The 15,297-nt window shown below is 36.4% G+C and overlaps 1 protein-coding gene across 29 annotated transcripts in view; it reads right to left on the bottom strand.

Moving 5' to 3' along the window:
• Dlg2 (discs large MAGUK scaffold protein 2) overlaps positions 1-15,297 on the bottom strand; it is a 2,075,786-nt gene that overhangs the window by 614,161 nt on the left and 1,446,328 nt on the right. For all 29 annotated transcript variants that reach the window (XM_070034861.1, XM_070034862.1, XM_070034867.1 and 26 more), the window contains one exon: positions 5,250-5,374. In XM_070034861.1, the coding sequence (XP_069890962.1) occupies positions 5,250-5,374 (125 nt within the window). The remainder of the gene's footprint in view (positions 1-5,249; positions 5,375-15,297) is intronic.

Here is a 15,297-nt window from a genome sequence, read left to right as displayed (position 1 = left end):
ACCTTTGTTTTCACTGTATTTGACATTGGTGCCCTGAATCTTGTATATTCATGTTTCTAATTTGGGGAGGGAAGGAAAACAACAAAATGCTGAAACAAGGATACAGGTGGACCCATTCTCCTTTCTTCTTGATGTCCTTATTTTTAAATCACTACTGAGTTAACAGATATTAATGAAATAACAAAAAAATGATTTACCAAAAGACAATGCAAATGCCTATGCTGTGGCGATATTCAAAGAATGCATCTATGGAACATTAGTCCATGAACTCTCAACTTCTCAGTGTAGTTAACCCTCAGTCTAAGCAATAGTTGCTAGGCAGGCAGTCTGCCACTTAAGTATGTTGTTAGAAATAACGTGTGTATTATCTTGGCATTTATAAGGACAAAGACAATCTTACCTATAAACAGGTACAGTAGTAATAAATGAAGCAGTGGGCATAAAGAAAGCAATTTTTTTCCTCATCCTGTCTGAGTGTCAAAATGATTGTATCAAGGGCCAGGAGATTAAATTGTGTTGCTTGTCAGGAAATTGGCAAGCAGCCATTCTTTCTGACTGCTTTCTGCACTCTGCTCTTGTGCAATGGATGAGTTTAATAAATGCACTGTTGTGTAAAATGTCACTGCTGCATTGCCGAGTGGAAGGTATCGTATGACAGCTCTTCCCCTACATGACCCATCAATATTGGTCCTTGCCAATCTATGGATGTCGAGCTACATGGAGGGCATTTATATGATTCAGATATAAAGATAGAAATAAATATCAGTCTTAAAGGCATGGAAATGCATCTACTTCTCTCTGAAAGGAACACCTAATGTTCTTTCTAAAATGTTCCATTTGTGAAGCTAAGTAATGCTACAGAATTTTAATAACTACTTCTTGAAGACAAAATATAAATGAACAGTAACATTTTTATTAGCATTTGTTAGTTGTACAAGAGGGGATTCCTGGTGATGTTTCCACTCACATAAACAATGTGTCCTGATCAAACTCATCCTGTTAGTCCCCTCTATCCGACTCGTATACTTAAAACAATTTTAACAGTTCTGTTCTATTTTCATATATGCAAATATGTTCCATATGAATATTCATCTTCATTTACTCTGCTAGCCCTCTCTGTCTCTCACTGGTGCCCTTCTCATCTGAGCCTGCATTACTTTCCTGTCATTTGTTCTCTTTAGTATATATTATTTGTGCCAAGGATTCTTATCATGGTATTTCAAATGTGCATGTATCATATTTTGATCAGAAAAACTCTATTGCTTTCTCTTTCCTTGCATCTTAACCCCCAACTGGTCAAAAGATTTCATTGAAATGCTTTAAGTCATAGTTGCAATGTATTTTAAAATTATTCACCCTGCATCTTTCCTTATCCCTTCCTACTTCCCCTTCATGTTCCTCCTTAGTCTTATATTCATTATTATTTATTCTGTTTGTGTGTCTGTCTACACACACACACACACACACACACACACACACACACACACACACACACACGCCTTGAAATTCAGATCCAATAACTCAAATATTATAGCCTTTTGCTTAATTCTCTTTTCTGGGACAACCCCTGAGATCAGAGCTCAGTTTGGAGTCTAGTCTATTGAAGAGTAAATTTCTTCTCCTTATATTTGTTCCTTAAACCTGTGCCCTCACTTTTTTGGTGGGGGATAAACTTTATCATACACAGTGAAATATTCACAATGATCCTAGGATATCTAAGCTGGTGTATATGTTCATGTTCTATCTGCCACTTCCAGCTTTTCTGCTGGTCAGTTGGTGATCAGAGGAATTTTCACAGCATTATTTGGCTGTCAACATTTTGGATGACAGAACAGCCATTAAGGGAATTTCACTTGTTTAAGATCAAGCATATTAGTATATAGCCATCAGCTGGGCACTGGTGGCTCATTCCTGTAATCCCAGTTACTCACAAAATCTGACAGATTATAATTTGAAGCCAGCCTAGGAAGAAAAGCTCACTAACTTCCATTTCTAATTAATCAGCAAAAAGATGGCTTGGAAGGCATGCCTCCAGTAGTAGAGCACCAGTTGAGCAATCTCAAATCCCTAAATTCAAGCTCTGGTACCAGCAAAATAAATAAATGAATAGATGTCAAAATTCATGGTTCCCAGTATTTATGAAATGTCATTCTCACATAACCTCCTGTAATGTTTAGATTAAAAAGCACACCTCAGAATTTATTAGTTTAACCTCAAACACTGTTCCAATCACACTGAGTTGTTTAGAAGGGCTTAGTTGGGGCTTGAGTGCTGCTATGTCTTAAAAATATTTTAGGATATCATTATTTGAGTTAAGACCTTTGGATTTTAGCTAATGCAGAATGTCAAATGTTTTATGCTCCAAGATATTACTCTTTTGAACCTCAATATCCCCCTCTGTAAAATGAAGGCCTTGGACTAGATCAACTGGCAATTTTAAAATAATCTAGATTTAATGTCACACTGGCAGAGTTTTAATTGATTGTTCTTCACAGTTTTAGCATTTGAACCCAGGGTCTTCTGCTTGCTAGGCAGGTACTATACCACATGCTTAGCACTTTGTGCTTCAGTTATATTTTAGAGAATCATTTATGTTTTTGTTTGGGGTTGGCCTCAGAATGTGATTCTCCTATCTCTGTGCCCCCACATGAAATAAACTTGGTTTATTTGTTGAGGGAGGGGTTCACTAACTGTTTTGCTCTGGCTGGCTTCAAATCACAATCCTGATCTCTTATCTCCCTGTGAATCCAGGTAAAAGCCACTGTACCAGGCCCTGACTGTTATTCTTGAGCTCTTATATTAACCCCCCCCCAACATTTAAGTGCATGGTAGGAAATAGTGGAGAGGGTACCGACAATCCTAGCAGCAGGAGCTAAGGTCTACCCAAATAAAGTAGAGATCTCATAGCTATCTTCACATAGGCTAAACCTATAATGTAGACTGGGGAAGACAAGTACTTTGTTGCTTCACTTAAGACCTCTGTACAGAGATTTTCAGGTTGTGCTCTGTACAATCCTAGATGCAATCTGTACACACACAGACATAGGCTATTTCCTGGATCTGGGAAGCCAGAATGAAGACCAATGAGGAGTGGCTAGAACACAAGCAATCATGCTTCCATAGAAAAATAATACTAAAATTCCACAAAACTTTAGCTCTCATTGTAGTTATTTTCTTGACAACTATCAAATGAAGCTTCCAGAACAGCCACTGAATCTCTGAAGACAGTAGAGTGCTTTTCATGCTGGTAGGCAAAGAACAACGTCACTTTCAGAGATGTCACTTTTCATTCTTAACTGCGGACAAGCCTTGTGGCAAAGTCTGTTCTATCTCAAACCCAGAGCTGGCATTTGTTAAGGGACGGATGGTCCCTCACGTGCAGGGAGAACGAATGGTTAGAAATGATGAGCACAGTCCATCAATTTATGAATCATTCAGTTTCGTCAGGATTCGATATTGAAAAACAAGAAATTCCTGTGACTTGTAGAACTGCACAGTAGCCGTTTCCAACGTTTCTTCAATGTGGTCTTTCTTTACTGAAAGTAATATAGACAATCCCACTAAAATAACTATTGTCATTAAGCATGTGTTGGAAATGAAAATGTGCTTGAAAAATATGACTCTTCTTTACAAGCTGTCAAAAGTTATCAGCCCATCAGGACAACTAGGGAGGAAGCATGGTTGGCTATTTCAAAAGGAACACATAACTAGCTTACTCATGCTTGATGATCACATAGATTAACATTTCTACCACTCAGATCACATTCCTCAGTGAGATTCCATGACACTGAATCATCTTCACTTACTGAATCTGCTTGCAGATGGGACAGACTCTCCGTGACCAAGCTTGAGTCAGTATTCTCCGAGTCTCCATTTTGGCCTTGACCACAGACTTTCTCTCTGGCTCATTTAGCCCAGTTTTTGCAAGAATTCCATCCCACTAAATCAATTTAACTAAACTTTCTCACCCTAGTAGCTGGTCAGTTTCTTCATATTCCCTTGGCCCACTTTCAACAAGAATCCTGTAAAGTCTCTTAGAAGAATCCTTCTTATTCCTGTTGATTTTTCTAAGTGACTTTCTATCCTCTAAAACTCAATCTTATTGGCCTTCTCTCTTTTCTCTCTTACTATAAGATATCCAATGTAAATCCTTCTTAATCTTCCATAGAGTGTTTAGCAGGTGTCATGAGTCATGTCCTTCCAATCACTCTTCTTTTTCTTTATTTATTCCAGAATATATTGAGCCATCTATATCTATATTGATAAAAGGCAGTAGATTTGGCACAGATACCAATTATCTGCTTGACCTAGTAGCAATATTTTAATTGTATTGGGACAAGTCACCTCTACAGGTAGATCTCCCTAGGATTTTGAGCCTGTTGGCTTTGGTTTTTATTATTAACTGACAATTAACATTATTAACTAACTGGGACAAGTCACCTCTACAGGTAGATCTCCCTAGGATTTTGAGCCTGTTGGCTTTGGTTTTTATTATTAACTGACAATTAACATCATTTACTAATTGTCACTTTTGGAAGATTATTCTTTAAACCGAAAGGCCTGGTTTAAGCAGCTACTAATGCACTAAGCAATATCTTTGTGTACTCCCCCACTCAAACTCAACAGGGAGACTTTTGCAAATTCAAGTTGTTTTCTCTCTTCTGTATGGGATGGACACTTGCTCTTTCCTTGGTTCCTACCTCAGATTTGTAGGGTTAGTGAAATTTTAATCACGTTTTAAGACCCATACTGGAATCTTCCTGTGAAATTATTTCTGTGACACACACTGCCTCTAAACATCTAGAAAAAGCCTGGTAAGTGCTTCTTATATCCACAAACACGTACAGTGTCTAAGCATTGCATCATTTTCTAATGTTGCTTATAGTGTATTATTTTTATATATTCCATTATTTGTTCACTGATTCATATTATTATTCTTTCCAATTAGACTGAACTACTGTGGTAACAAAAAATACATCTTCATCCTTTCTTCCTAGTATGTGGGCCAATATTACATTTGGTAGCCATTAACAAGTTAAAGAGTAGACAAAATTTACTATAAAACAAGACATCCTTAAAATCATTACTGGAAACTTGCATTGACTTCTTTCTCTTGCAAGTACAGAATTTTTACAGTTTATTAGTCTCCGAAGGTACCTCTTGTGGAGGTAGCAGATCAGTGTTCCAAATCATTGTAATGTTTCAGATCTAATTTTTTTTTCAAAAACTTCTAACATCTCAGAAGTTACCTGAGTCTGCCATCCTCAGCTGCAGCACCTCCTGGTATAATCTTCGTAATAAATATGCCAGGGTCATCTCCAATGTGGGGATTATCTGTCCCTCCAGCAATACTGAATCCCAGGCCAGAATTCCCCTGTAAAAACAATAAGCAGACATTAGGTAATGTGACTGTCACTTAAAACCAAGTTCCTCTTGCACTCTCTTTGATCATGTTACTGCACAAATAGAAATCAGGTGATAATAACTGGGCATGCAGCGCCATAAAATGCACAGTCAGCAGATAAAGGAAGGTCAGGAAAAAAGCATGCTTTTGTCCCTGGATTGCTACAATTCAAGGAGCTATACTTTCTTTTTTCTTTTAAAAGATGGTTCCTTTGTAAAGCAGTGAAAATGACCCTTATGAATTAGGAAATGGGTGTCCAATGATGCAATATTCAAAATGCATAAGTCTTAGAAAGTCTATTTTAAGCTATTCATTCCTACAATGAAACTTATATTTCATTTCAGAGAATAGTGAAATGTGGGTGTTTTTTCTTTGTGATTCTAGGTTTGTTGTCCTAGTATGTCTTGATCATCAAATATGTGTGTTTTATATCACATACTTTGGCCTTAGAAAGCAAGAGAACTCTAACACATGTAAGAGAGAGACCTTCAACAATGAACCCGCTTTAATTGGCAGTGGTAACAGACAAACCGTTATGTTGCTGCATGCAAATTGTAGTTTATATTCTAATAAACCTTTCATATGTTTGTAGATTAAAATTGATGTCTACTATACATTGTTTGTATGTAATGCATAATAAAGACTCCTCTCAAAATTCACATGTTGTCCTACTTAACACATTTCTGATTGATACATTCTCTTTTAATCCCACATCCATGGCTACATTATATTTCCATAATTGTGTTCTGATATTTTCTCAATTCATTTTATATTTTAAGCTTTCTCTCTACAGCTAGTCAATCTTTTATGTGTCCATTTAAAATGACTAAGTAATATTTTATTAAGGTATCATGTTATCATTTCTTTAAATCATCTCTCAGTGCTAGATATTTACTTTATATACTTTCATAACATGTGTAGCTTACTAAATTTATGATTATTTGATTAAGTTCTATGCTTTGGTAAAAAAAGAGAGAAAAACTAATAATTTAATAGTTAATCCAGAGAAATTAATTAGGACACTCAATTAGCCAGAAAACTTCAATGTCAGGATGAAGTCAGCCATAACTTGATAATTATAGCACTATAAATATCAAGGTAAAGTTTAGAAAATGTTTACTGACTGAATTAACAAGATAAATTCAAAAATGTAGTTTCTACATTGTATATTTTTTTTGCAAGGTTGAAGTAAGAAATTTATCTGGAGCAATTAAAATGTGAACTAAAATATCTGTATTCTTGACATCTCTAATTTTTCTTACTTCGTGGAAAATTTCCAAAAAAATTCTTTGAGCAGAGATGGTGTGTACTAGCAATCATGGAATCCTTAGTTTATTTAATATTTCTTAGATACAGGCTTCATGACACTAGTCAAGCCCAGAGGGTCAACAGTGACTGGCAGGATGACAGGCAGTAAAAGAGAATTACAGAGTGGCTAAGGAGAAAGCCAAACACAGTGACAGCCTCACAGGGTTGCAGAGGGTGGAACAGAGAAGCAGACTAAAGAGTTTTTGCAATGCCCCTGCCATGGGAAAAGGTGTAACAGATCTAAGAAACACAAAGCAAGAAGGACAGTGGGATAGCCTTCCTGATGGGATGCATGTTAATCATGAAAGACACCAGAACAGAGAAAATATGAACCCATTTGGCATTCATAGGACCTGGTAATATCAATTGTCTACATAAGTATCATTTGAGCATCTGTTATTTGATCTTAATCTAAAACTCTGAGAGACTTAGACCAGATGCTTCTGCCTTTATGGAATCCCAGGCATAGTAGAAAAGGCATTGGCAGTCCAGTCTCTGGTGATGAAGACATTTTATGTCCTATATGACCTTGAGGGACACTGGCAAATGTATATCCATAGAGGTAGCACATAGGTGACTTCAAGATAATTCTCTGCAGTCCAGAGTTTGTAAGAAGAAGAGTATCTTCAACATCATGAAGATGAGTATCTTCATCATTTGACTGAAGCTCTGATATTATCAGCAGTAGCACATTGGTGTTGGTAGAGTTACAATTACAACCCCAGAGATTGTGATTTCTCAGTTAGTGTGGGCAAGGAGGGAAGGAAACACAGTGGGTTATACCTCAGTATGTTCTTTTGAAATAATCAAAAAGTTTGGAGAGGGCTGGATCTTTTGTGCACAAATTGTTGGCCCTTTTCTGCTAAAACAACACTGCAATCCTCTCTTGGCATTTATTTGTGCTGTTTTCGCTACCAAAAATTTTCTGTCTCTCATTCGACCATTCCAGTTTTCCCACATTTTCTAAGATCTAGTTCAAGTTGCCTTGGTTCTACATAGTGCTTTAAAATTAATTTATATTATATATTAACAAATTATAGACTACAAAGGGATGATATGATTTCAAAATACAATTTGGAAAGTTATCATATCTATCTCTTCAAATACTAAGCATTTTACTTGTGATGAAATCAATAGAGATTACTCTTGGCCTTACTGAAATACCTAGGACTGAGTAGTTCTGTTCATCCTGTTTTCCAACTGATACAAAATTTCAAACTTATGCACATTTTCACAATATTAATTCTTTCCATCTTTCCATCCATGATGAACACAAGACAATTTTTCATTAATCCATGTCTTGTTTTAATTCTTTCATTAATGTTTTTAATTTGCAATATACAAATCTTTCACCTCTAATCATTTTGTAGCTATTTCATTGTTGGTATAAAGAAGCACCACTAATTTTTGCATGTTGATTCTGTATTCTTCAACTTTCCTGAATTTGCTTATCATTCATAACACAGTTTAGGTGGAATCTGTTATGTTTTCAAAATATTAGGTCATGTTATCTTCAAATGGTGACAATTTAACTTCTTTTCTAAGTTGGATGCCTTTAAATTTCTTTTGCCTAATTGCTCTGGCTTTGATCTCTAGTACTATATTGAGGAGAAGTGGTGAGAGTTGGCAGCCTGGGCTTGTGACCTAGTTCTGAAGAAAAACTCAGCTTTTCCTGGTGCTGTGTGACAAATTATAGATGTGGGCTTATCATTTGTCATATACGGTTGTTCATGGGTTGAAATACATTATTCTATGCCCAATTTGTCAATGTTTTTTTTTAATTCTTTTCTAGGCACCAGTGGCCTACCACCTGTAATCATAGCTACGCAAGGGGCCTGAATCTGAGGATCATGGTTTGAACCCAGTGCAAGCAAGAAAGATCTTAACATTGTTACTCCAATTAACCAGCTAAAAGCCTAAAGTGAAACTGTATTCAAGGGACAGTACCAGCTTTGTGTAAAAATGGCCCTATGTTCAAGTCCCAGTATTGGCACAAAAAAGTTTCTTTTATATCATTAAAGATTGATAAATTTCATCATTTTATTTATATCTAATGAGATAATCAGATTATTTTAGTCTCCCATGAATTTATGTGGTGTATCACAGTTATTGATTTGCATATGTTGGACAATCCTTGTCTCCCAGAAATAAATATCACTTGGTTATGATGAGTCATATTCTTAATAAGTTGTCAAAATTAGTTTGCTCCAGATAATATTAAAGGATCATTCCAACTCTCTTAGTAGGTCTCATTTCACTTACATTTACCTTCTTTATGTATGCTGATATTTTGTAGCACATTCTCTAATTTCTAACATTTTCCCCATTTCTTTGGTGACAGTCTTCTGCAGAGTATTGTCAATATATACTTGATAAATGAATAAATAAACAAACTTCTTGAATTGCCTGTGGCTTAAAAGGAAGACTCAGAAAGAACACAAGGGAAATACCCAATGTGTCAGCGAATAAAATTTAGCTGTGTGGCTATAAGAACAGAGCTTCCGAATTAGTATGTGTGGTTTGGGAACGGATGGAGTGCCCTTCACTCAAGAGGTATTCTGGCTATTGACTGTACTTGAGGAACCCAATCATCTATTGACACATTAAACTGGATGACTTTAGAGGGCTCTTTTGGGATTTTGGCTAATATTAGGAAAACTACTTTTGCAACAGTGAAAAAGGAATGGTTTTAGATATTTTAGCAGGGGAAATAGTTCATTGTTGTATTGTTAAAACGTATTGTGACTCAACATATCTCTGAAGTAACAGCTCTGACAACAACAAAGGAACAGGTAACCACAGTTTTTAGAATGGAGAATGTGGTAGCTCCAGAGTTCCCTGCTGATATACATTCCCTGGTCCCCAAACCTACTCAAAGGCCAAGACAGAACAGATCAGGAAATACACACTGGAAGGAAGTCATGTAAACACGCTAGAACTTGCCCTTTGTTTCTGGCTTCAAGAATTCCGGAATGCTTTCTTCATAGTCCTATTAAAACCAGTCTGCCAGCTAGGTCTAGCTAGGCCCTCTTGTTTAGAAGGAGTTCATCCAAATTCAGCTAGGAAAATGCATCCAAATTCAGCCAGGAAAATGATTTGAAGTGTTTTTCTCCCTCCCCTTACCCTTTTCTCTTAGCTTTTGCTGCCAGCCCGCAGCAAACATTCCATGGAACTGAGGACTGAAAAGAACAGTCATGAAATGGTTCCCTGCTGTTCTCCTGGGCAGTCAAGTCAGTCCTCTGACAACCACGCCAGAACCTGCAGCTGCAGGGACACATCTCAGCTCCTTTCTGCTGAGCAGCAGTCTCTCCATGTCAACAGGCAGACTTCTGGCTGACACCCTTAAATCCTGAAAACTGTAGCTAATTAACTGGATGTTTATGGAAACTTAAAGGTGGCATGCCGGTAAGGGCAGCACCTGTGCATAGTTCTGAGTGGGCTGCTGTGTTCTTGGGGCAATTTCATGACTGATCAATGTGGCTGGCACGGACCAATTCTCCATACTTGATGATTCTCCCCCAACATACCAGGCAACTGTCTAGTCAAATGTCACTTCTGGTTTCATGGGCTTCATATCTTCTTTCATAGAAGGAATTGGCACAATGGAAAAATCACTTGACCACTTAATTTCTTATTGTAAGTATAAATATAATGTCTCAGGAAAGCTCTTTGTTTCATTATAGGTCATTCAAAGGAGAAGGATAGATAAATAGTGATATCATAACCCCACATTTTATATTATCGTCTAATTAACAAAATATTTCTTTGAGTTTTTATAAATTTAAATCATGCTGAATATACTGTTTCTAATAATTCTGTTCTAAAAACTGATCCTAAAAAATTCAGAGTTTTGTGCAAAATTCTGTGTTCAATTGCTTTTTGCAGCACGTTTTTCTAATGTTAAAAGAAACATCACAACTGAAGACAAGTATCCATGCAAGAGAGAAAGGGTTAAGAAGACTGTGCTATATCTATTTGAATGTAGGGCTATTTTGTAATTAGTGCTAAACCAATGAAAATATTCATTAATAAATGTAAGAGAAAAATACATAAAATTTTAGTTACGTTATGAATGCCATTAGAAAATTTTATAGAAAAATGGCTTATTTTAACAATAGAAAACTTTTACAGGTTACATTGATAATAGTAAAATTGCTTTATTAATTGTCTAAATTTACTAAGAAGAGGCTCTTTCTATCTATCTATCTGTCTATCTATTAACTGAATCCTAAGGCCTCAAGAGTACTTTACCATTGACTTATTTCCTCAGCTATTTTAGATTTTATTTTGAAGCAGAGTCTCACTCAATTGCCCAGGCTGACATCAAATATGTAATTCTCTTGCCTGAAGAGCTAGGATTAGAATTATGTATAATAACTATTCCCAAGGGAAATAATATTTTTTTTTTGCTAAACAGCTTCTATAAGTCCTTTGTAATCTAACATCTGGCAGATAATATTGTTTACTTGTATTAAAGACAGAAATACAAATGCTGATTTTCAAAATTTATCTAAATATATAATCTAAATATATCTAAATATAAGTGGAATTCTGACTTGAAGTAAGACTTGCCAGGCTTCAAAATACTACTTTTTCTTTCCATTGTATCACATTGATGCTACTAAAATTAAAACTAGTTAGACAACAAGGAACTAAATATGATAACAAGAAGTTATACTTTCATTTTGTAAAGAATCTAAACCATTCCTATCAATATCATATATATGTATATATGTATTTGCCAATCTTGGGGCCTGAACTTAAGGTTTAGATGATGTCCCTGAGTTTGTTGTGTTCAAGGCTAGCATTCTACACTTAAGCCCCAGCTTTACTTCTGGCTTTTTTCATAGCTAATGGAGTAAGAGTCTCATACATTCTCCTGTTTGGAGTGTCTTAGAACCCCAATCTATAGATTTCAGCCTCCTCCTGAATAGCGAGTATTTCATGTGTGAGATACCTGGTTAACTGGTATCCACCTCTGTTTTTCTTTTTTTCAGACAAGATCTTATTATGAAGCCCAGTCTGGCCTCAAACTTGAGATCTTCCTGCTTCAGCCTTTTTACTTCACACATATGTCCTACTACATTCAGCATTGAATTTTTTTTTTCGGTTGTGGGGCTTGAACTCTGGGCCTGGGTGCTCTTCCTCAGCTCTTCAGCTCAAGGCTAGCGCTCTACCACTTGAGCCACAGTGCCACTTCCAGTTTTTTTGGTGGTTTACTGGAGATAAAAGTCTCACGGACTTTCCTGCCCAGGCTGGCTTTGAACCACAATCCTCAGATCTCAGCCTCCTGAGTAGCTAGGATTACAGGTGTGAGCCACCAGTGCCTGACTAGCACTGAAACTTTCTAATGAAGTAGTCCAGGCATCAGTGTTTCATACCTGTAATCATAGCTACTCAACAGTCTAAGATCTGAAGATCATGATTCAAAGCCAGGTCATGCAGGAAAATCTGTGAGACTTCTATCTGCAATTAAGCGCCCCCCCCAAAAAAAGTGATAGTGTGCTAACCTTGAACAAAAAAGCTCAGGGGCAATGCCTAGGCCCTGAGTTCAAGCCCCAGTACTGACCTGCCCCTCCACCCTCTTCCCCCCCAACTTTCTAATGAAGTAGTATGGCTTAGTAGTCAAGCATGAATTTGGAATATTTAGACTTGGATTTGAGTACAGGCTCTACAACTGCCAGCTGTGTGATTTTTAGTTAATTTAACTTTGAATATAGTTTTCTTGTCTGTAAAATGGAGATAATGACACCTACTTCACTGAGTTATTAGCCAGATGAAAGCAGATGACCAGTATACCAGCAGAGTGCTGAACAGGGAATACAGATGAATCAGTCAAGCTACATCTGATAAAAGACCCCATCATTCCAGGGCTCCGTGCAAGAAAGAATTGATGTAAAACAATGGATTAATTCATGCATTTATTTCCTCATCCCAAAGTATGGGTTAATGTATTTTAACCCACACTGTTATTCTATGTTACTCCTTTAGGCAGAATTAAACTAGACATAGTTAATGTGGAGAAAATATAAGAAGGTGGTCAGTACTAATATTAAGTAAATAAAAGCTAGATACAGGTAGACTCCAAGTGTTTTTAAGCATTAACACCTATATCCTTTTTTTGGTAAGCACCGAGTTTGTATATATCATCTGCCCTATCCCCATAATTTCTATTTACACCTTTCATTACAGAACATCTGTTTATTCCTCTCACTAAAAACCATGATCTATCACTATTTAAGTTTATCTTCTTCATGTCTCATCCAGCAAAGACATTGCTTCATTTTTACTTAATATAGAATGTACTGCAAGGTAAATGTACATTGTTTTAAAATATAAAATTAAATTCATTCTTTAGCCTGAAATTTTCTAATATGCACTCACATTGAAAAGCAATAGTCCACAGCTTGACAACTGGCCAAAAAATGTAGTAGAATATAGAGAAATATAATATTGAGCAACATATTGTGCAGGTAGAATAAATGTTTTAAAAACATAATCAAAATGATAAATTATTGTTACATCTGGAGAAAATGATCATTGAATAGAGAGGTCCATTGACTGGTAAATAATCTTGTAAACAGTCCTAGAAGTCATTTTATTTTTGACAATAAATCTGGAGTGACAGTTAATCATAAAATAAAAACATTTAATTTTTAAGATATTACTTAAATTCTTTTTCATATTCTCCTTTGGTATCATGAATTCTTCATAAAAAAAAAGTATCACCTCAGGACTATGGCTACTGTAGAAAAGTAAAAGAATAATGTAAATATTGTTAGCTATTGTTGCTTGCAGATAACTAAACAAAGACTCTTCTCCTCTGATTTTCCTTAAGAAAAACAGAAAAAAACCCATGCAATCTAATAATCTGTTTATCTTGGAATAAATAGATCAGTCTAGCAATGAGTTGCCTGTTTTCACTTAATACAACATCAAGAAGCTCTATTTATGATTTTTCTGAGTAAAAAACTCATTCAGAAATAATGTTGGGATTAAATAAATCTTTAGAGGAACCCATTTTAGCTAAATAGGAGATGGTGGAGAAGATGAACTTCTTCAATTGGCAGAGAGAGCAGGAGAGGACAGATTATTGTTGAACATAGAATTCATAAGAGGGAAAAGAGGAGGCACAGTGAAGGTGGATTATTATGGCTATTTTCTGTGTGAGAGGAGTTCGGTTTTAGTGGAGGTATGTGGTAGTATCTGGTGAGAAAGGGAAAATATTCTGGAGAATGGAATGGAGGAGATTAATGCATGTCTGTGGGCTGTGGGAAAGAAGACCCTGGAAAGCAAGAGCGAATCTATGAAAGACAAGGAGAGTACACAGGAAACATAACTCCAGAGAAGACAGAGTGAGAATAGGGCCCTTCAGCCCCACCATAGGTACTGGCTAATTTGGGGTGATAGACCTACAGAGAGTATAATGAAATGCCATGTAAAGATGTCTACATAATAGCTTTAAGTAAACAAAGAATATAGTACAGGGATTAAAATTTGAGTTAATTTTGTAATGTATGCATCAGAAATCTTGGGAGTACACTTACTAATTTGTTAATAATGATTCTCATTGAATTTTAGATCTTTTCCTCTTATCTTTTTCACTAACTCCACCTGTAAATTGACTTATAAATATAGTTGACTACACAATACTCATAGAACTTATCTAACATGAAAACAAAAGGAAATTTGTTTGCTAGATAGCTAGGGAAGGACTACCTTTCTGAGATGAGAATTACCAGGTTCTTTAGGTAAAGTTACAATGCTCCTTTAAGGTGCACAAAACCCTACAGTATCATTTCAAGGTAGGCAAGAAGGAAGCTGAAAGATGTTATACTGATGAAATGTATCTTTTGTGCCAACATTGACAAGTCAGAACTTTTGTTAGGGGAGGTCTAGAGTGACGCTGGAGACTGAAGTAAGGTAGCAAAGGCTGAGACCATGGTTGTGAACCATGAGAGGAGAATTCAGGGATCAGCTGTTCCACAGCACCATTGAGACCATCAGCAGCATGCTATGGGGTTTGCTCTCACAGAGCTTAGCAATCTGGAACAGGATTGGTTTGGTGGTTCTAGGGCCAAGGGTGGGAGATCAAATGTGAACTTTCAGTGCAATGAGTTATAAGTCAACAAACACACACACACACACACACACACACACACACACACACACAGAATAGATGATAAGCAAGGGTTGGTCATAGTAAAGAAAAAAAAGAGAGAAGAAAGGAAAAGTCTAGGATCACCAGGTCAAAGTGTAGACCTATGGAAACAGGGTTGTGGACACTGGGGAACTTCAGACTTCAAGAGTTCAGAAATATAGCCATGTTCATTGATAATTATAGGGATGCAATGAGTGATGATCAAATCAGTGGACTTTGTGGCAGACATTGATGTTTACTAGGAACACAGAGAAAGATGAAAAGATACAAAATTAGTGTACAGAACACAAAGTTGTTCACCTTTTGCAGTGCACATGAAGAAAGACCCAGATAAGACGGAGAGGACAATGAGAAGAGGAAAGAGGAGTAGGATATAAGGCCTATGGTGGTTCACAGAGGTCCCAGCAGACCAATAAGAAGTACC

Source organism: Dipodomys merriami, unplaced genomic scaffold (assembly GCF_024711535.1).
Source record: "Dipodomys merriami isolate MVZ:Mamm:240054 unplaced genomic scaffold, mDipMer1.0.p SCAF_25, whole genome shotgun sequence".
Lineage (NCBI taxonomy): Eukaryota > Metazoa > Chordata > Mammalia > Rodentia > Heteromyidae > Dipodomys > Dipodomys merriami.
The sequence above is the reverse complement of the archived record's forward strand: the minus strand, read 5'-3'. Positions and strand labels throughout refer to the sequence as shown.